The 20298-nt window shown below is 40.7% G+C and overlaps 1 protein-coding gene across 1 annotated transcript; it reads left to right on the top strand.

Moving 5' to 3' along the window:
- The first annotated feature begins 99 nt into the window (after nucleotides 1-99).
- PAICS (phosphoribosylaminoimidazole carboxylase and phosphoribosylaminoimidazolesuccinocarboxamide synthase) lies at nucleotides 100-20048 on the top strand. The gene is made up of 9 exons (XM_079774649.1): nucleotides 100-655; nucleotides 5063-5260; nucleotides 10568-10746; nucleotides 11816-11995; nucleotides 12098-12211; nucleotides 13324-13407; nucleotides 15002-15182; nucleotides 16956-17114; nucleotides 19008-20048. The coding sequence occupies exons 1-9, from the start codon at nucleotides 640-642 to the stop codon at nucleotides 19172-19174; spliced, it is 1278 nt and encodes a 425-aa protein (XP_079630775.1). The 5' UTR covers nucleotides 100-639; the 3' UTR covers nucleotides 19175-20048.
- The last annotated feature ends 250 nt before the right edge of the window (nucleotides 20049-20298 follow it).

Here is a 20298-nt window from a genome sequence, read left to right as displayed (position 1 = left end):
GGGCGGAGTCACGGGCTCGGGGGAGGTGGAGCTAGTTCTCCAAGGGAGCCCTGCAGAAAGCCAATTTTTCGGCACGTGGAGATCTCCGTTATTTTCCAGCTCCGAAAGCTGGCGTGACGAGACTAAGCGGGGTCAACGTCACTTCTCTCGCAGAGGACGTAACCTTCGAATGGCCCTCCCCCCATGCCTTCCCCCGCCGCCACTACTTGGTACACTCCAACCTCTGCACCTCTCTCGCCGCAGAGGAGGGAGCCCCATCCAGCGAGCCCTGTGGAACGGGGAGGGGCCGCCATTGCGCGCCACTTTTCGCCTCTCCGGGAACCGCGCCGGCGCCGGGCGAGAAGGGGGCGAGGCGAGGGCGGGAGGGGGCGGTGGGCGTCGCTGCGCCTGCGCGGCGGCGGGAATCCTCGCGGAGAGCGCTCACTCCCGGAGTCCCAATCGGCCCGGGTGGGCAGAGACAGCCCGGGTTCCGCCGCAGTTCTGGAACGGGGCGCCGCTCTGGGTGACGTCGCGCTGCCGGGGGAGTGTCTGTGGTCCGCGCCTCCCTCCCTCGCCCCGTGAGCCTCTCCGACCACTCCTCCTTTCCAGAGTCCCGCGTCTCTGCCTAGCGCGGCCGCTGCTCCCAGTCCCCCCAGGATAATGGCGACAGCTGAGGGTGAGTAACGGGCGTCCCAGGCATCCGCGGGGGCTCCTGCTCACCACCGCCTGCCCGGCCCCGGGCTTCGGCCACCTGGTCTCGGCGCGGACACGTGCGCGCCCAGTGGCCCTGACCCCCGCCTCCCTCTGGCCGTGCCCGATCGCCCGGTATCCGCCCCTCCCGGCCGACGCGCAGGCGGACACGTGGCCCGGGCGCCGCCGTGCTGTGCGTTGTAAATAAAGCGCCCCCGGGCCTCCCCGAACTTTCTGCAACACCCAGAGCTGCGGCTGGGATGGGGTGAGGAAGAAAGGGAAGAAAAGGGATAATGAGAACGAGAAACGGCCAGCCGGTGAAGAGGTGCCTGGAAATCAGTTTTGTAATCAATAGTTACTGAAAAACAAACACAGGAACAGCTTGTGTTGACTCTTCAAACTAGATGACTCTTCTTGTTAGGTTGAATAATAACCTTCTATTTCAGAAAGTTAATCATTGAACCTGCTGAAAAATTTGCTATTTTCTGTCCAGATTTTGAGTGTGTTTTTAAAGTAGTCTTGTGATGCCATGATGGCTTTGGAGAGCTCTGAAGCCACCAGGCAAAAAGTTTCCTTGCTTCCCCTTGTATTTATCATATTTGCATCATCAGTTTGCTCACACATCCAATTTTTAAATGTATATTGAACCAAAGTCCCTGTATTGGCGGGTCAGTACATTCTCTTCCACATAGAAAAATTGAATTTAGGTTAAGAATTTTAGACTGAAAAGAAAGGTTCAGATGATAATAACTCCATGAAATCAAGGTACCATATCAGAATTTTCCTACCATATCTCTAAACTGGTAGAATCTCAAAAATCTTTACTCTGACTTGGCAAGTTAATCCTGCCAAAATGTCACTCATATGGTTTCTAAAAGGGACTTCCTTGCTCAAAAATGTTCAGTGCAATCCAAGAGCTGTTAAAATCCAGTGTGAAGACCCTTTCATTCAAATCGGGCATACTGCTTCCTTCCTACCTCTTCAAGCTTAACTTTGTTTTTCACTATTGTGATCCTAAGCCTACATTCCAGTAAGGTTAATTCACCCAAGTTCACTGCTCTCTCTCTGTTTATTTAGGCTGTATCTTCCAGAACAGGGCTGTCTAGTGAAATCTTATGTAACTTTCTTTACTAGTTGCCATGTTTTAAAAAGTAAAAAGAAACCGGTGAAATGAATTTTAATATATTTTATATAACCCAATATACCCAAAATAGTATAATTTCAATATATAATCATTATTAAAATGGTGATATTTTGCATCCTTTTTTTATATTGAAATCCATTCTGTATTTTATACTTGATTCACATCTCAGTTTTGAATACCACATTTCAACTATTTCATAACCACATGTGGCTCGTGGCTATCTTATGGGTCATCAGACTCCTAGGTGTTCTTACCGCTTCTCTGTGCAAGGTCTATACTTTGCAAGACTTACCGGTAAGTTTCAGTTCCATGAAGTAGTCTCAGTCCTCATTAGTCTTTTCTGAATACATCCACTAATTTGTAGCAGGCATTTTGGTACTTGTAGCATGTTTCCCATGATTAAGATATTTCTACCCATAATTGAAATTCCTACCCTATTTAATGACTAGGTTAAAAAGTATTGATTCAACTAAATTGAGAATCAATAGGTACAAACTTTGTTTTGGCTTTTATCTAACCTAGGCAGCATCTTGACTTTTTCCTGTCTCTGTTATCTCCCAAAGTGAAACAATTGTTCTTAAAATTTTTACCTTTTAGCCCAGCTGGCGTGGCTCAGTGGTTGAGCATCGACCTACGAACCAGGAGGTCACACTTCGATTCCGGGTCGGGGCACATGCCTGGGTTGCTTGCTCAATCCCCAGTGTGGGGCATGCAGGAGGCAGTCCCCGTCAGTGATTCTCTCATCATCGATGTTTCTCTCTCTCTCTCTCTCTCTCTCTCTCTCTCTCTCTCTCTCTCTCTCTCTCCTCCTTTCCCTTCCTCTCTGAAATCAATAAAAATATATTTTTTTTACCGTTTAAATATCTCGAGTCTTTTTCCCATTACTTTTTCTTTAGACCAGGACGTTTCTTGCTTGTATTGCTGCGACAGTATCCTCACTATTTCTCTCGGTCTCTCTCCCCTTCTTCATTTCATTCTTCATACAGCCATAATGATCTTTGTAATATAGAAATCTGTCATTTTACTAGATGCTGAAAAGCCACATGTTTGTTCTTAGGATAAAGTCTAAACTCAGTCAACGTGGCTTATCAGACCTAAAGGATGAGTAGTGAAGGAAACAGTATTCTAGGGGAAGGGAAGAGCATGTCCAAAGCCTGGGAAGGGGATATAGAAATTCAGTTACAGAAGTTAGAGTCCTAGGAAAGGAATGAGACATTGAATTTGGACCACTAAGCTGGGGCTATCTTGAAGTATTACAGAAGACCGGAGAAAAACCAAGCCACACTTCGAGAAAGGGAGTTAACATTTTATTATGCACAGGCCCAGAGAAAAATGTCTTTCAAATTCTGGGCCCCCTAACATGGAGGAAACCTTTTCTATTTATACTTTTTCTAGCTCTTTTGTCTCCCAAATTTGGAATGAGACTTCCCGGCCTTCTGAGAAAGAAGGCCTGTGTGCTGGGAAGGGGCCATGAGACCATATCTCAAGGCCTGGCCTGGTGTCAGCACTGACAACTCTGTCTAGGGCATAGTTTATGGCCTCTCTGGAATGGGAGTAGTCTTATTTTCCTTATTATATAAGCAAGCAAGCAAGCATTTACAGGAGCCAAAATAGCAGGGTTAAAATTTCAAACAGCAGTTTTTATATAAGATGGATGCTTCAGAAGGGCCTTTTAAACCTTGTCCATGAATCAATACATTATAATAGGAGATGGGGATTCATCCTCTAAATTAGGTACCCTGCAGTGGCACGCCACTTTAGTTAAACTAAACCGTAATTGGTTTGTTTAGTGGTTCCCTCCACTAGCTGGAGATGACCTACTTCCCCAACTCTTGTGGAGGTCTTAAGTCCTGACATTTGTTTCTACCCTTAGCTGCTGCCACCCTCCCTGCCCTGCAGCAATGTACACACAAAGCTCTCCCAGATATACTGATGTTCTGCCATGTATCCCTTCACCCCATGGTCTTTTTTTCATTACCACTACCTACCCCTTTCCGTCTTCTGGTTAAACTTTGATCATTCCTCAGATCTCAGCCTAATCCTCGAGTTGTTCTTCTCTGAGGTCTAGACTAGGTTAGGTGGCCCCACTATGAACCTGTGATCCCATAGTCTGTATATTTCTTACACTCTACTTACTAGATGTCTAATTTCAGCTTCCCTCAGACTCAGGTCACTTGACAGCATGAACTTCGTCTCCTTTACTGGTATATCCCTACTACCTGGCACATGGACATTTAAAAATGCTGATACTGAGAATGAGTGATTTCTCTCCCCTTGGAAATCTTAAGTCCTTGAATTTCTGTTATCTCTGATCGTCATCTAGGTCTTACAACCTGCATCAACATTGGGTTCTCTTTCTTAGTTTCATTGTTGTTAATCCTCACCCGAGGATATTTTTTCCATTGGTTTTTAAACTGATTGGAAGGGAGGGGGAGAGACAGAAACTTTGATGGGTGGGGGATCGAGCCTGAAACAGGTACATGCCCTTGACCAGAATCAAAACTGGGATCCTTCATTCAGTTTGCAGGCCAGCAGTCTACCCATTGAGGCAAACTGGCTAGGGCAAAATTGGGTTCTCTTGTCCTTACTTCCTCATAGTTTTCTGCAACTGTTAAGAGAAAGGGTTAATTAAGGGTGGCAGATTGAGAAGCAGGATTGAGAAAGAGAGAAAGGTGCTTCCAAGTGGGCTAACTGTTGGTGGAGGTGCCTTCCCTGGCACATTAACTTGAAATCGGGAACCAATTTGGCTGAACTTGCCTATCTCGCCTGCCATGGAAAGCAGAAGTCAGGAAAAATAAAGCATATCCTCTCCCCCAACCCTGGTCCCCTGCAAGCTAGGTTAGTTATTGTATATATGTGAAAATACTAGTATGTTTACATTAATTTTAATGGATCTTAATTCTACTTCAGTTCTGCTCTGAGAGTCAGGTTGATAGTGGAAAGACTACAGAATTTGATAGAAGATTCAGAATTTTGTCTGGCTCTGCCATTTCCTAATTTGTGACCTCTACCTTTTTGATACTTGTTTCTTGATCTCTACAATTATTTACATAATGATTCTTCACAAAATTGTGTGAATCAAATATGATGATGTATGTGGAAATACTTTAGAGTATATGGTAAGCTCCTATGCAGATGAGTTTATTATTATTGTTCATTGATTCATCATTCCATTGATTCATCATTCTAAGTAGTCTTCACTATTTAGCAAAATTCTTCCTGAAATATGTTTCCATTCTATTTCCACAGTACTGAACATTGGTAAAAAGCTCTATGAGGGTAAAACAAAAGAAGTCTATGAATTGTTAGACAGTCCAGGAAAAGTGCTCCTGCAGTCCAAGGACCAGATTACAGCAGGAAATGCAGCCAGAAGGAATCACCTAGAAGGAAAAGCTGCAATCTCAAATAAAATTACTAGTTGTATTTTTCAGTTGTTACAGGAAGCAGGTAAGTGGCTCTCCCAGTAGCCTCCTCCTTCATGTTCTCTCTCACATACACATATTGGTCCTTTTCAGGGAGAAATGACACATTGTTTGTATTAACAACATGTTGATAACTAGTTATATATATTTTTAGTTATGATAGGAAGCAAGTAAGTGGCTTCCCTCACAGCTTCCCTTCATCAGGGAGGTATACACACAACACACTCTAATCTCTTTCATGGGTAGATGACACTATTTGTATTAACATTTTGTTTGGAGATGTCTCACAAGTAAGCTTATTTAAATCAAATCAGAAACTCAGATTTCACTATAACACCTTTCTTGGTTTGGAATTAGTAAGTAGTAGTATTTGGTTAAGAAGAATCTTCCCTGCAACTTCTAAGACATCTTCCTAAGAGAGACTTACCTATGAAGGACCTTAAGGAATGTACCTATGAAGGAAGCAAATTCTGGTGTTAGGCAGCTCTAATTGATGAGTTGAAATTTAGTCCCTATAATTCTGTGTTCCATCCTTGGAGATAATACAGAATTTAAAATTTCTTTTCCACTTGAAAGCTCTGAAAAGTATTTGAAGTCTAACCACATTTCATCCTGCTATTCCCCAAGTGAGGGATTTGGACTAGATCAAAGATCTTCAAGATTATCTCCTACTCCAAAACTGAAGACTTTCCAATAGAGAAGTCTATTAGAAAGGTAAAAACAAGATCAGAACATTCTATGGAGTGAAGGAAGGGGAATTAGGATAATGTATTTTTCTGCAGGGAGTCAGTCACTAAACAGCTGATTGGTCTGTAGTGTATGAAATCTTAACCTGTAAAAGATTTGCACTCTTTCCCTTTAGTAGTCTCATTGTCTTGGATCATTCAACCTTTGAAGTCTCTGGTTCCTTACCTATAAAATAAAAACTTTGTTCCTTATCTCAGTTCTAATTTTATAATTTAATAACTTTGTCTCCTTTTATTTGCACTTTTCCCAGTTTCCCTTAATCATTACTAATGGTTCCAGTAAGCATTAGTCTTCCTTAAATCAAAAGGGGAATTTAATACATTTGTTTCCAGTCAAGGTAAACATGCCTGCCTTATACAAAATAACGTAATTTATGCAGCCTTGTCAAATTCAGTGCCTGCCCCACCCACGACAAGCACTGGCCCAGAAGGCTGCCACAGAAACACGGTGGCCCATGGGCCCTGATCCCCTCTGCTGGGTCTCAGGGATAAATTTGGCTACAGACATCAAGGAAAACAAAAACAAAATAAGGTAATTTAAGTTAAATACATTCTGTTAGTACAGAATGGGTTCTAGATAGTTTTGTCTCTTCCAAAGTACCATTTCACTGTTTGTTAATATTCACCCAAGGATACTTTTTCCACTGATTTTTAGAGAGGAAGGGAGGGGAAGAAAGAAACATCGATGTGGAAGAGATACATCTATTGATTGGCTTCTTCCCTCATGCACCACAACCAGTGCTGGGGATCAAGCCTGCAATCCAGGCATGCACCCCTGACTGGGAGTCGAACCCAAGTTACTTAACACTATAAATTGTTAATAAATTAGTTTCTATGTACCCACAGTAATTGCACATAGCTGGGGGAATGTGTGTGTGTGTGCGCGTGCGTGCGTGCACATACTAGTATATGCTCTTTAAAGTAATGGAAGGTAAGTACAACCCAAGCTTTTATTTGCTTATTGAATAAGGCACTATCCATACACTTTCTAGGGTTTAAGAACAAGTGAATTAGAGTGATCCAAGTTGTTTAGGGTTCTCCTAGTTCAACTTTGGAAGTCTTGCATCTCATGTAACTAGGAAAGTTGATTACCTTAAATGAAGTACTCTTAACAATTCTCTTTAAACTATTGTATTTGACACATTTAACATAAATGAAACTTATTGGCTCACAGGAAACGTTCAAAGGTATTTTCCAAGCTTTATATGTTGTAAAATTAAAGAAAACCTAGGTTTTTTAATGAATAAATCAGTTTGAGGATAGATTAAGAGTTGTGTTAAGCTTTATGTAATTTTTACTTGCTAATCCTATGTAATAAAGATGTAATATGCAAATGGTCATTATGCCGTGATGCATAACAACTGATCAGCAGGAGGGCGGGGCAGCGAGCTATGAGCTATGAGCTATGAGCTATGAGCCAGGCGGCCAGCTGAGGCAAGTGGCAGTGAGCTACAAGCGCACGAATTCGTGCGCAGGGCCACTAGTAGTTGAATAAATGCTATGTCTAATTGACCACCAGTGGTCTATTTAAAATTGCTTTCTTTACAGCCAGGGTTATGTTTCAAATTAAGGTATTTCTAGAAATTAGAATGGGAAGAGTACCAGAATGAGAATCAATAAATCAGGATTCTAGTTTTCTCATCACCCATGAACAAACTATAAAACACTGAGCAAATAATAGGTATAAGTAATACTGTTTTTCCCTGGAAATTATATTACATGCTGTACCTGAGTTATAAGATTTGTGGATTTGGTCTCAGTGTTTAAAAATCAAAATTTAACCTTTAAGTTTCAGCTCTCCCACAAAAATGCACTGAAATTACATTTAGGTGTGAGAGTAGTGATATGAATAACAATCCTACAGTTTCCAAACCACAGATGGAAAGCTGGGCAGCCTTAATACATGGATGGCCCCAGGAATATGTGGGCTGTTTAGCTGTCATACATGGCCACTGTAATTCAGAGTATGAAGTAACATATTTACATTTTCTTAGTAATCTTGATGGCTTTGAATTTTGTAGACAACAGACAAATGGGGGGAGTTCTTTTTCTCATCGTGTGTAGTCATGAAATTTGCTTTAATGGTTAGCATGTTATTAAAAGGAATCATATTGTTTAACTGGATCAGTCTTTTTTAGAAGCTTTTTTTTTTCTGTACAAGTTTATTACCATAAGTTGGTTCTGTGCTTTTGGTTCCCTTAGATGTGTTCATTTCACAGGGTGGGGGCTGGGAGGAGTTTCTTGGGGTAAAAGTAACTTGTTTATGTTTAAGCAATAGATTTGGACAAATAAGCAATATGACTAATGATTAACAGGTCTGAAAAAGAAGAGCTCTTGAAGCCAGGCAGTGAGGCACGTAGTTAATCACCTTGACTTAAGGATTCATGTCAATCACCTGCCCATGAGCCCAGTCATTTTCTGTTTATGCAGCATACCACAATTTATTTACCCTGTTTGCATTTAATTTTACTGGTCAAACCCAGAGGAAATGCAGAGAAATTAGCATAGGTTTTGAAACTGTACAGTGCACTTCCAAGTCCAGGCACCATTACTCACTGGCAGCATACCCTAGAGTTTCCACTTCATTTCTTTGAGTCTCTGCTTCTTTCCCTGTAAAATGTAAATTATAATACCTACCTCAAAAATTTTATGTTTGGTTAAATAAGATAATGCATGAAACACTCAGAACAGTGCAGAGTTTTTCGTAAATGTAGATTCCTTTCATGTATGGATACATACGTATGATCAAAGATCTCCAATCCTTTCCTAAGAAAACTTTTGTCTTAGAGGATTAGATTGGCAATGGAGGTACTAACATTGCAGCCTTGAGATGAATATTATTATATTAAGCCCATGCGGGTTCGTTCATTCGCATTAATGCTCTAGTATTACTTTGTATTGGGATATAATAACACTTTGGGGACAGGCAGTATAGTACAGTACAATACAGTACAGTACAGTACAGTACAGTACAGTATAGTATAGTATAGTGGTTAAGTGGGCAGCCCATAGAGTTCAGTATGGGTTGGAAACCCTCCTATACCTACTAGCTGAGATAACTACTGTGCCTCAGTGTCCTTATCTGTTTTATTGGGTAATCATACTATCTACCTTATCAGGTGTTATTAGGGTTAAACAAAAAGAAAATAAATTAGCAATGCCTGACAAATTAGGTCTTGATACTTTTAAAAGTTACTTTGTGGCAAAATATACATACATAAAATTTACCGTTTTAACCATGTTTAAATGTACAGTTCTTGTCTATGCTATGCAACCATCACCACAATCTATTTCCATAACTTTCATTGTCCCAGACAGAAATCCTGACCCATTAAATAGTAGTTCTCTATTCCCCCTTCTCCCTAGCTTCTGGTATCTTCTGTTTTACATTTATCTATGAATTTGCCTATTTTAGGTACCTTATATATGTGGAATGAATTATATTCATTCTTTATTTCACTTAGCATGTTTTCAAGTTTAATGCATGTTGTAGCATGTATTAGAATTTCATTCATTTTCATGATTGAATGTATATACTACATTTGTCTACCCATTCATCTGTTGATGGACACTTGGGCTGTTTCTCCCTTTTGGCTATTAGGAATTACTAGTATGCTGTTGTGAACATTGGTGTATGAATACCTGTTTGAGTACCTACTTTCAGTTCTTTTCAGTATAGCCTTTCGTAGAAGTGTTATTACATCACTCTATAAAGTAATAATGTAGCATTAATGGGAATTAAAGTATCTCCTACATGAGTTTAACATAACGTTCATGTTCAGGCTGTAATGTTAGTACCTAGAAATCCTAGAAATAGAATGCTGATATGGTTTGTGATAAACATTGTAACTGTTTTTAAAGAGGTTATTTTCCAAGGCTACCACATAAAATAGTTCCCATTTTAAACATCACAAGTCAGCTCTTTATTTTAGTTTCCCAATAATAGTTTGAATAAGAGAGAAGGGAGAGAAAGGACCAACTATTTTATTTGCTCTTGGCCAAATTGGCCATTATGTCCCTGCTGCTACTTATTGGGTGGTTTTTTAAGGATAATTTACTTCTAATATTAAGAGAAAAATGCTATCCAAAATTTAAGATTATAGCTGATTGTGCTAAGTAGATCAATATTTTACAAGGCCTGTATAATAATGGACGATAGAACATGAGAATCCTGCAACCAAATCTAATGATTTAGTGCCACTTAGATAAGTTATGTGCCTTGTGCAAAGTCAAGTACTCATTGGCAGATGTTCTCAATAAGTATTTTTTGAATGAAAAAATTAATGAGTGATAAAGACACTGGGACTCAGATCTTCTGATCCAGGGTATATTTTGCCATGTGACATGAAAATGAAATAGGCCTGAGTATTTTGATAAGTAATAGTAAGACATTAATTTTTCCTATTTCTACTTTTTAAAAATTACATTTATTTTTGATAGTGTCATTTAAGGGAAATGTAATTAGCTAGATAGGATTTTGTTTTTTGTAAGGATAGAGTTTTATTATGCCTCAGATCTACTTTCTAAAACACAATTTTAATGGTGTTTTGTTTGTTTGTTTTTTACTTTTTGTTATTCATATATAGGTATCAAAACTGCTTTCACCAGAAAATGTGGGGAAACTGCTTTCATTGCACCTAAGTGTGAAATGATTCCAATTGAATGGGTTTGTAGAAGAATAGCAACTGGTTCTTTTCTCAAAAGAAATCCTGGTGTCAAAGAAGGGTACAAATTTTACCCTCCTAAAGTGGAGATGTTTTTTAAGGTATTTATGCATCTGTCTTACTATAACATAACTATAAACTTAAAACCAAGTCAAACATTTAAACATTAAATCGATGATGTTTCTCTCTCATTGATGTTTTCATCTCTCTATCCCATTCCCTCTCAAACAAAAAAACAATTAAAAAAACTTTTGCATTACAGTTGTCACTCCAGAAACATGTAAATAATGTATACTTCCATTAGCAATCATAATTCAGCTTTGAAAAGGAAACACCTTTGAAAATCTATCTTACTTTCTACCAAGGTGACTAACAAAAATAACATTAGCAATTACTAGGAAGAAAAGTAACAATTCAAAAAAATTTTAATGTACTGTCGAAGAGTTTGAAGTAAAGGCTACTATGAGGGGTCTTTTATATTCTAACTGGAGGCCTGATGCACAAAATTCGTGCAAGGGGCTTGGTCCTTGCTTTGTCCGGTCTAATTAGCATATTACGCTTTTATTATTATAGATACAGAAAAACTATTATCAATGTCTCTTATAAGCAAGAACATACAATAAAGGAAGAAGGAGTCATTGGTTATGAATTTGTATTGGTTTTCTTTATTGAAACCGCTTTTCTCTTCCCATATTTGTGTTTAAATTAGTTTCTAGAGATAGGCCAAATTCTTTCAATACTTTATAATTAAAATATTACCAAATATTTTAAGTTTTAAAGAAACTATTGAAAGTATATCAACTGAATATATTTGCTGTGAATTAAAGAGTATTTTTAATAAAATTCAATCTTTAGAGGAAATTTTTTAGAGAAATATTTGAGGATTCATGCTCAAGGAAAAAAGGTCTTTAGATTATTATTAGAAAAGTTCAAACATCTTATATTTAAACTAGAGGCCCGATGCATGAAAATTCGTTCAAGAGTAGGCCTTCCTTCCCCAGCTGCCAGCACCAGCTTCCCTCCGGGACCTAGGCTGGCTTCCCTTGGGCTACCCGCAGGCACCCAGGACCCGGCTTTGTCAGGAATGACGTGCGGAATGATGTCTGGTTTAATTAGCATATTATCTTTTTATTATTATAGATTAATTGTAACCCTATACTTTATTTTCAGGATGATGCCAATAATGATCCACAGTGGTCTGAGGAACAACTCATTGCTGCAAAATTTTGCTTTGCTGGACTTGTTATAGGCCAGACTGAAGTGGATATCATGAATCATGCTACACAGGCTATTTTTGAAATACTGGAGAAATCCTGGTTGCCTCAGGACTGTACACTGGTTGATATGAAGGTACAAATAAAATGGAGATTTGAAAGTAAAAAATTACAACTGAGAAATGTCTTTAGTAGTGTAGTTTTGAAAAACTTTTCTTCGGTGATCTGCTGTTTCTAGATTGAATTTGGTGTTGATGTCACCACCAAAGAAATTGTTCTTGCTGATGTTATTGATAATGATTCCTGGAGACTCTGGCCATCTGGAGATCGAAGCCAACAGAAAGACAAACAGGTAAGTGATACTTCAGGGTTGTTATTTTTTATTCATTGCAAGATCAGGCTTCGGTAGAGGAGAAAGGAAAAGTGGGAGGAAAGAAAGGCAATTATTATTTACTAGAGGCATAGTGAGCGGGGGTTGTCCCTCAGCCTGTCCTACACCCTCTTGTAATCCGGGACTGCTCAGGGGATGTCTGACTGCCGGTTTAGGCCCGATTCTGCAGGGATCCCTCTTGCAATCCAGGACCACTGGCTCCTAACCGCTGGCCTGCCTGATCGCCCCTAACAACTCTGCCTGTCTGCCTCATCACCCCTAACCACTCACCTGCCTACCTGATCACCCCTATCCACTTGCCTGCCTGCCTCATTGCCCCTAACCACCTCTGCCTCAGCCCCCACCACTACGGCTTCGTCGGGAAGGACATCCAGAATGACGTCCGGGAAGATGTTTGGCTGTCCCATCTAATTAGCATATTATGCTTTTATTATTATAGACTAGTGACCTGGTGCACGAAATTCATGCACATTAAAAGGGCATTAATTAGAGGTAATATTTTAATATTGGTATTTGCCCTTTGTCTATAATAGAAGTGTCAGAGATGAAAGAAAATTAGTAAAATGTATATGAAAATCTCCCTCCTGTCAGAGTTTGAGGCGCTCCGTGGGACCCAGAGTCAAATCCCCTCCCACCCACGGGCGTGCCTCAAAATCGAGTGAGACCCAAACCCAGCTAGCTCCATGCCTGTCAAGCCCCGCCAAGCGGGGGGTGCAGCCTCAGGTCCCTTGGTACAACCGCAGGTCCTCCGGCCTGGCCCCGGGGCGAGGAGCTCGGCTTCAGGTCTCCTGACCTGGCCTCAGGTCCCCCGGCCCCAGTGCGAGGGTGCAACGACCATTTGCATATTAGCTCTTTATTATATAGGATTATGATTTGAACCTTTGTTGTTGATGGCATTTTTAGTCTAATTCAGGAAATGAATTCATAAACTCAGATACATTTTCAGATATACCCTTTGCTAGGCAAACTCTTCATAATCTGTACCGAAAACTCAGAAACCAAATAATTTCAGATAGCAAGAATATTACTAATTAGAATACTTGCAGCCTCAACATTCTGTCTTTATTTTCTAGTCATATCGTGACCTCAAGGAAGTAACTCCTGAAGGGCTCCAGATGGTTAAGAAAAATTTTGAGTGGGTTGCTGAAAGAGTAGAGGTAAACCTTTTGTTGTAAATCCACGCTAGATTATGTTTTTTTCTCTAAGAAATTCTTACTTCAAAAAGGAAAACAGCTTTGGCTGGTGTGGCTCAGTTGATTGAAATGTCATCCTGTGCACTGAAAGGTCTCATGTTCCATTCCTGATGGGGATGTGCATGGGAGGCAACTGATTGATGTTTCTCTCATATTGATGTTTCTTTCTCTCCCTGCCTCCCTTCTTTCCTCCTGCCCTCTCTCTCTTTCCCCTTCTCCTTCCCTCTCTCTCTCTCTTCATCTCTAAAATCAATTAAATAAAATTTTTTTTTTAAAAAAAGGAAAACAAAAGAGACAGTGCGGTGCTTTTCTTTTTCCAGTGATTTAAAATAAAGGAGCATCTTTAGGAAATGTACCAGCTGAACTATCCTCCTTAGCTGGATCCTTGGATCCCCTGCTATTAAGCTTCCATTACTCTTCTCCCAAATCCAATTGAGGAAACCGAGAATCCTTGTTTCCTCCGGCCCCTGCAAGAGAAGTCTTGCATTTCTTACCAACTTACTCAGAGTTCCATTAGCCTGGGTTTCATAATCAGAGTTCAGAATTGGAGTTCCATGTGACATTAAAATGTCACTTTAACAGTTATGGTATTATGGTTACTGTGATGCTATGGGAATTGAATAGGCTGGGTGGTTATCCAATGGTCATAGCTATCTTTCAGATCATCATTTCCATGGGAATATGCATTTGGATTCCATGTGACTAACTTAGAGATTTATAAAACAACCTCTGTATTTTGGCTGACTATGCCTTAAAACCTACATTAAGCAGAATGTACTGCCCTAGCGGGTTTGGCTCAGTGGATAGAGTGTTTGCCTGTGGACTGAATGGGTCCCAGGTTCGATTCCGGTCAAGGGCACAAGCCTGGGTTGCAGGCTCGGTCTCCAGAAGGGGGCATGCAGGAGGCAGCCAATCAATGATTCTCTCTCATCTTTGATGTTTCTATCTCTTCTCTCCCTTCCTCTCTGAAATCAATAAAAAAATAAATAAATAAATAAAACAATATACTAAAAATCTTAGGATAAAATATATTTATAGTATCCTTATTATTAGTTAGAAGGTGAATATCTATCCCTTGCTTATTATAATAAACAGTTTATCTGGTTAAAAAATGATACTCGCCCTACCGGTTTAGCTCAGTGGATAGAGCATCAGCCTGCAGACCCAAGGGTCCCAGGTTTGATTCCAGTATGTACCTTGTTTGCGGGCACATCCCCAGTAGATGTGCAGGAGGCAGCTGATCGATGTTTCTCTCTCATCGATGTTTCTAATTCTCTATCCCTCTCCCTTCCTCTCTGTAAAAAATCAATAAAATATATATTTTTAAAAATCATACTCTTTTGGTTTTAATTATGAAGAACTCTTTATAGAAGTTACTTTGAAAAATAAATTCTCTTATATTTTGTTCTGTTTATCTTAAATTTGGTCTATTAAAAGAGAAAATATTCTGTCCATATGTAATTTTAGTATAAACTGTAGCTCTGTAAATTAACTCATTCCAATATTTATCCATTTTTGTCTTTATCTTCTTTTGCATATGCATGTTTTTCTCTTCCAGTTGCTTCTGAAATCAGAAAGTCAGTGCAGGGTCGTAGTATTAATGGGCTCAACTTCTGATCTTGGTCACTGTGAAAAAATCAAGAAGGCTTGTGGATATTTTGGCATTCCATGTGAACTTCGGGTCACCTCTGCCCATAAAGGCCCAGATGAAACGCTGAGGATTAAAGCTGAGTACGAAGGTAAACATTAGATAACGAGCATTTCAGGACGTTCTCCAGATTTTGCCAGAGAATTTTATGTTTAGGCTAGTAATGCTTATAAAAGAGTGGATTAAAGAGAATGATTTGACAATTCAAGCAGGGAAGGAAGATAAAGACTACAATTAGTCTTTTTTTGAAAAAATATATTTTATTGATTTTTTGGAGAGAGAGGAAGGGAGAGGGATAAAGAGATAGAAACATCCATGATGAGAGAGGAACATCATCGATTGTCTGCCTCCTGCATACCCCCTGCAGGGAATTGAGTCTGCAACCTGGGCATGTGCTATGACCGGAAATTGAACCAGTGGCCTCGTGGTTCCTTGCTCGACGCTCAACCACTGAGCTATACAGGCCAGGCTGTCTTTACCTAATAAGAAGCCTCTCAAACACTATTTCTTAAATCCTCCAACAGAAAATAGGGCCCATGTCAATTACGGAAAGCCTAAGGTTGAAGCAGCAGATCCTCTCAAGTATCTTTAACCCTTTGCACTCGCTTGCTTTTTTCTCGATTCCTTTATTCTACTCGGGATTTAATTTTTTAAATGCCCCAGATTTTACAAAGCGTGGCAGTAGAATAAAAAACTGGAGTTTCTTTTCATACAAACTTATTTATTTGGATTTTTTTATATTTCAAATTATTGATACATTCAATACAATTCGACATACGAGCTGCTACCGATGCTAACCGTGTCGAGTCACACTCGACATCCGAGTGCAAAAGGTTAATGACCAGGTTTTCCTGGGAGGCAAACATGAAATTAAGTAATCATTTCAGAATTGAATATATAAAAGAAATCTCTTGATGAAATAGCAGTGATCTAAAATAATGGATCCTGCCCTAACCGGTTTGGCTTAGTGGATAGAGCGTCAGCCTGCGGACTGAAGGGTCCCAGGTTTGATTCCGGTCAAGGGCATGTACCTTGGTTGCAGGCACATCCCCAGTAGGGGGTGTGCAGGAGGCAGCTGATCGATGTTTCTCTCTCAATGATGTTTCTAACTCTATCCCTCTCCCTTCCTCTCTGTAAAAATTCAATAAAATATATTTTAAAAAATAAAATGAAATAAATAAATTAAATAATGGAGCCCTAGAGACACAACCCAATGTTTTTCAACTGGAAAAAAAATGTTTTTGAATATTCTTTTCAAAGGTCATTGCTACAGGACTGAAATTAAGTTTTTTTTAGAGAGGAGGGAAAGGTTTCAGAATCCTTTGAATAAAGTAATAAAAGCCAGACCTCTTTTTCCAAAAAAATGCAAAGGAGCAATTTTTAATTTTATCAAAGAATGAAATGTTTTAGAGAAATATTAGAAAATATATTGAAAGGTTTTAAATATTTGAGTACTATATTTAATTTGCCTTCAACTTTTTTTTAAACCTAAAGCTCTAGCCTCTATTACTCTGTTGAAGGACAAGTAGTCTGGTGGTAGTGTTCTGTTTCCTTGAGTCTAAGCGGCAATAATTGAAGTGGCTTTGAGCCATTCCCTTTAAACGTTGGAACCCGCTCCTCTCCTTTACCCTATAGATCTCAAAGATGGCCAAACCTATTCTTGCTATATACTTCACTGCTTAATGTATAATAAGTGGCAGAGTGAACCTTATATTTAGAATATAATAATATATGAATATGTAATGTCTTATTTATGCTTTTGCTGGAGACTGATGAACTGAAGGACTTAAGACACATGGGCCCTTATTTTCAACCTATCTTTAAATATCTTTTTAGCATAATGATAAACTTGTGATTTCCCTAGGGGATGGCATTCCTACAGTCTTTGTGGCAGTGGCAGGCAGAAGCAATGGTTTAGGACCAGTGATGTCTGGTAACACTGCATACCCAGTTATCAGCTGTCCTCCCCTCACTGCAGACTGGGGCGCTCAGGATGTGTGGTCTTCTCTTCGACTACCCAGTGGTAAGATACATTGAATTTTTTAAAATTCTTTATTAAAAAATTTAAACATGCACAATAGTATAGAGAATCCTAATATATAAAAACCCAGGGTCCGTAACATGCAAAACGACGACCAGAAGTCAGTGCTGGGTTGCCATGGCGACCCAGCACTGACTGCTGAGGGGGCTGCGGATCAGGCCCGAAGAGAGGCCTGGACAGAGAAGTAGGGTCTGATCCGTAGCCTCCATGGCAGCTGTTGATCAGCACTTGCCTCTCTCTTTCCCTCTGGGTCTGGTCAGCAGCCGCGCCTCTCTTTCTCTAGGGCCTCCACTGGGGCTGCTGATCAGCCCCGCCTCTCTAATCAGGCCCATTGATATGCCCAGAGATGCTGATTGGCATAGAAACCAACCAATCAGAACCAAATTTGGATGAAGTGTGAGGAGTCAATAGCTGCCCAGGTTTCAACCCACAGGTTGAGAACTGCTAGCAGGGTCACCTAAGACAATCAGAAAACACAGATATTTACATTACGATTCATAACAGTAGCAAAATTAGTTATGAAGTAGCAATGAAAATAATTTTATGGTTGGGGGTCACTACAACATGAGGAACTGTATTAAAGGGTCACGGCATTAGAAAGGTTGAGAACCACTGTTCTACAGAAATACTTGAGATAACAATAATATAGTAGTTTCTATTATTTACTAGAGGCCCAGAGAACGAATTCGTGCACGGGAGGGGGGCCCTCAGCCCAGCCTGCACCCTCTCCAATCGGAGCCCTCAGGGGATGTCCTACTGACAGCTTAAGCCCGATCGGGCCTAAGCCACAGTCTGGCCTCCCTCTGCAGGAGGTGACCGGGCTGATCAGGGGAAGGCACCACCCCCATTACCCTGCTGCTCCTGCCACTGCCGGCCACCGTAGCCACCAAGGTGTTTTCATCAACACAGACTCCAGTCCCTTCACCACAAAAAAATGACAACTTTAGGCATTTTCAAGATGTCTCCTTCATAGGATATGACATTTCTTTTTCTTTCTTTTTTTCTTTTTTTTTATCCTCACCTGAGGATATTTTTCCATTGATTTTTAGAGAGTGTGGAAGAGACAGAGAGAAACATCAATGTGAGAGGGACACTTCGATTGGTTGCCTCCTACATGAGCCCTGACCTGGGTGACGGCCAGGGAGGAGCCTGCAACCTAATTACATGCCCTTGACCAGAATCGAACCCGGACCCTGTGGTCGGCAGGCCAAGGCTCTATCCACTGAGCCAAACTGGCTAGGGCAGGATATGACATTTCTTAGCCCCTCCAGCAGCGTACCTTCGTTGTTTTTTTTCGCCAGGATTGAGGTGTAAAAACCCTAGATCACCGTCTTGGATTCTTATTACCCAAGTTACCAAGAACTCTGTGAATGGTGTATAGGGAGCATAGCCAGTGAGTGGTCAGAAAAGGTGTTTCCTCTGCAGCTCATGCACGGAGGCGGGACTGCCGGCATGCTGAGGCTGGCAGACCCTGCTGTCTGTCTGCAGGCATTGGCGCCTGGCAGCCAGGCCCTGCTGTCTGTCTGTGGGCCACAGCACCTGGCAACCAGGCCCTGCTGTCTATCTGTGGGCCTGCATGCTTGCTTTTTTGCCCCGGTGCCTGGCAGTCAGGCCCTGCTCTCTGCGCCTGCCTTGCCCTGCCCACTGGGCCGCCAGCCTTGCTGTGATAGGAGCCTGTGGGCCACGGGGGCAGGACCCAGAGGTGCTCCATGCACTTCCTGGTGAGTGGTCATCTGTCTGGTTGTGATGGCCCTAGGCTATTATTAGTATACATGGTTAATAGGACTTCTCTGAGTACAAAATAGTTTGCTTAAGTAGTATTTTCAGTACTAATTGACAGCTCAATTTTCTGTCTTTTCCTTTCTGAACCAATAGGTCTTGGCTGTTCAACCATACTTTCTCCAGAAGGATCAGCTCAGTCTGCTGCTCAGATATTTGGATTAAACAACCATTTGGTGTGGGCCAAACTGCGAGCAAGTATATTGAATACGTGGATTTCCTTGAAGCAGGCTGACAAGAAAATACGAGAGGGCAATTTATAAGAAAAGAACATCATAGCATTTTTTTTTAGGAGAAAAACTATAATTTTCTAGTTTAGCTGTAAAAAAAAAATCAGTCAAGATGAAAAGATTTTAAATCAGAGAAAACAAAACTTAGTGAATAATTGCTTTTCTAGATTCATGGATTAGTAGAATATATGTACATATTTAAGAACATTTTAAAATTAACCTCTCCCACTATATGGTCATTGCTAGGTGGGTAACAATCAAATATATTTCTTAAATGCTAATCATGTCCTATTATAGAGCTCTGAAGTTACTACTTATATCTCAACCCATGAGTTCTAGAAAGTTAAAGTGATTTTATCTAAGAACAGCTGATAAAGAGCAATAAAGTTCTCGTTCCTCAATTTGATCTTTAGAAAATTCTAAGGACATGGTTTTTTATTTGCAGTCAGTATCTCAGAAAATGGTGTGTATCTTTAGCTATTGATAGACATGTTTTGTTTTCATTTTGATTTTTTTTTTTTTTCTCAAGAAAAGTGGGGAGAGGAGGGAAGACACAAAATAAGATGAAGAGGCAATGTGAAAGCCATGGAAAGGGGACTTTTCTGAGAACTTCTGATGGGTGTCAGAGCAATTTGCCATGGGAAAAAAGTACAGCCACCTTTGCCTTCTAAATGAAAGACTTAGTGAATCTTACTTGGCTATGGTGGGAGTCTATGTGGGTCACAACATTCTTTTAATTCTGATAATACATATTTTAGCCACACTAATAATCCCCAGTGTACTATCATTTTCAGAAATTGGAATCTCCTAGGTGATAACCATAACTAGTTTATTTCTTATCTAATAAACTAGTTACTAATAAACTAGTTACTAATAAAAGGGTACAGCAGGCTGCGTAGGGCGACCAGGCCAGCAGGGGGGTTAGGGAGGGACGACCAAACAACTGACCAGCAGGCTCCGTGGGGCGACCAGGCCGGCAGGGGGTTTAGGGAGGGACAACCAAATGACTGACCAACAGCCTGCGAGGGGTGACCAGGCCGGCGGGGGGGCAGTGAAGGGTGACCAGGCTGGCAGAGGGGCCAGTGAGGGGCAACCAGGCTGGCAGGGGGGAGCAGTTGGATTGTGAGAGGGTAAGGATCGGGGTGAAAGCGGCCGTC

The sequence above is a fragment of the Cnephaeus nilssonii genome (genome assembly GCF_951640355.1).
Source record: "Cnephaeus nilssonii genome assembly, chromosome: 1".
In the NCBI taxonomy this organism is placed as follows: domain Eukaryota; kingdom Metazoa; phylum Chordata; class Mammalia; order Chiroptera; family Vespertilionidae; genus Cnephaeus; species Cnephaeus nilssonii.
This window is presented reverse-complemented; position numbering and strand designations above follow the sequence as displayed.

Coding starts and splice junctions, on each gene's coding strand:
- PAICS (XM_079774649.1), top strand. Junction 5,261..10,567: donor TCAGTTGTTACAGGAAGCAG/GTAAGTGGCTCT, acceptor ATTCATATATAG/GTATCAAAACTGCTTTCACC. Junction 12,212..13,323: donor GCCAACAGAAAGACAAACAG/GTAAGTGATACT, acceptor TTTATTTTCTAG/TCATATCGTGACCTCAAGGA.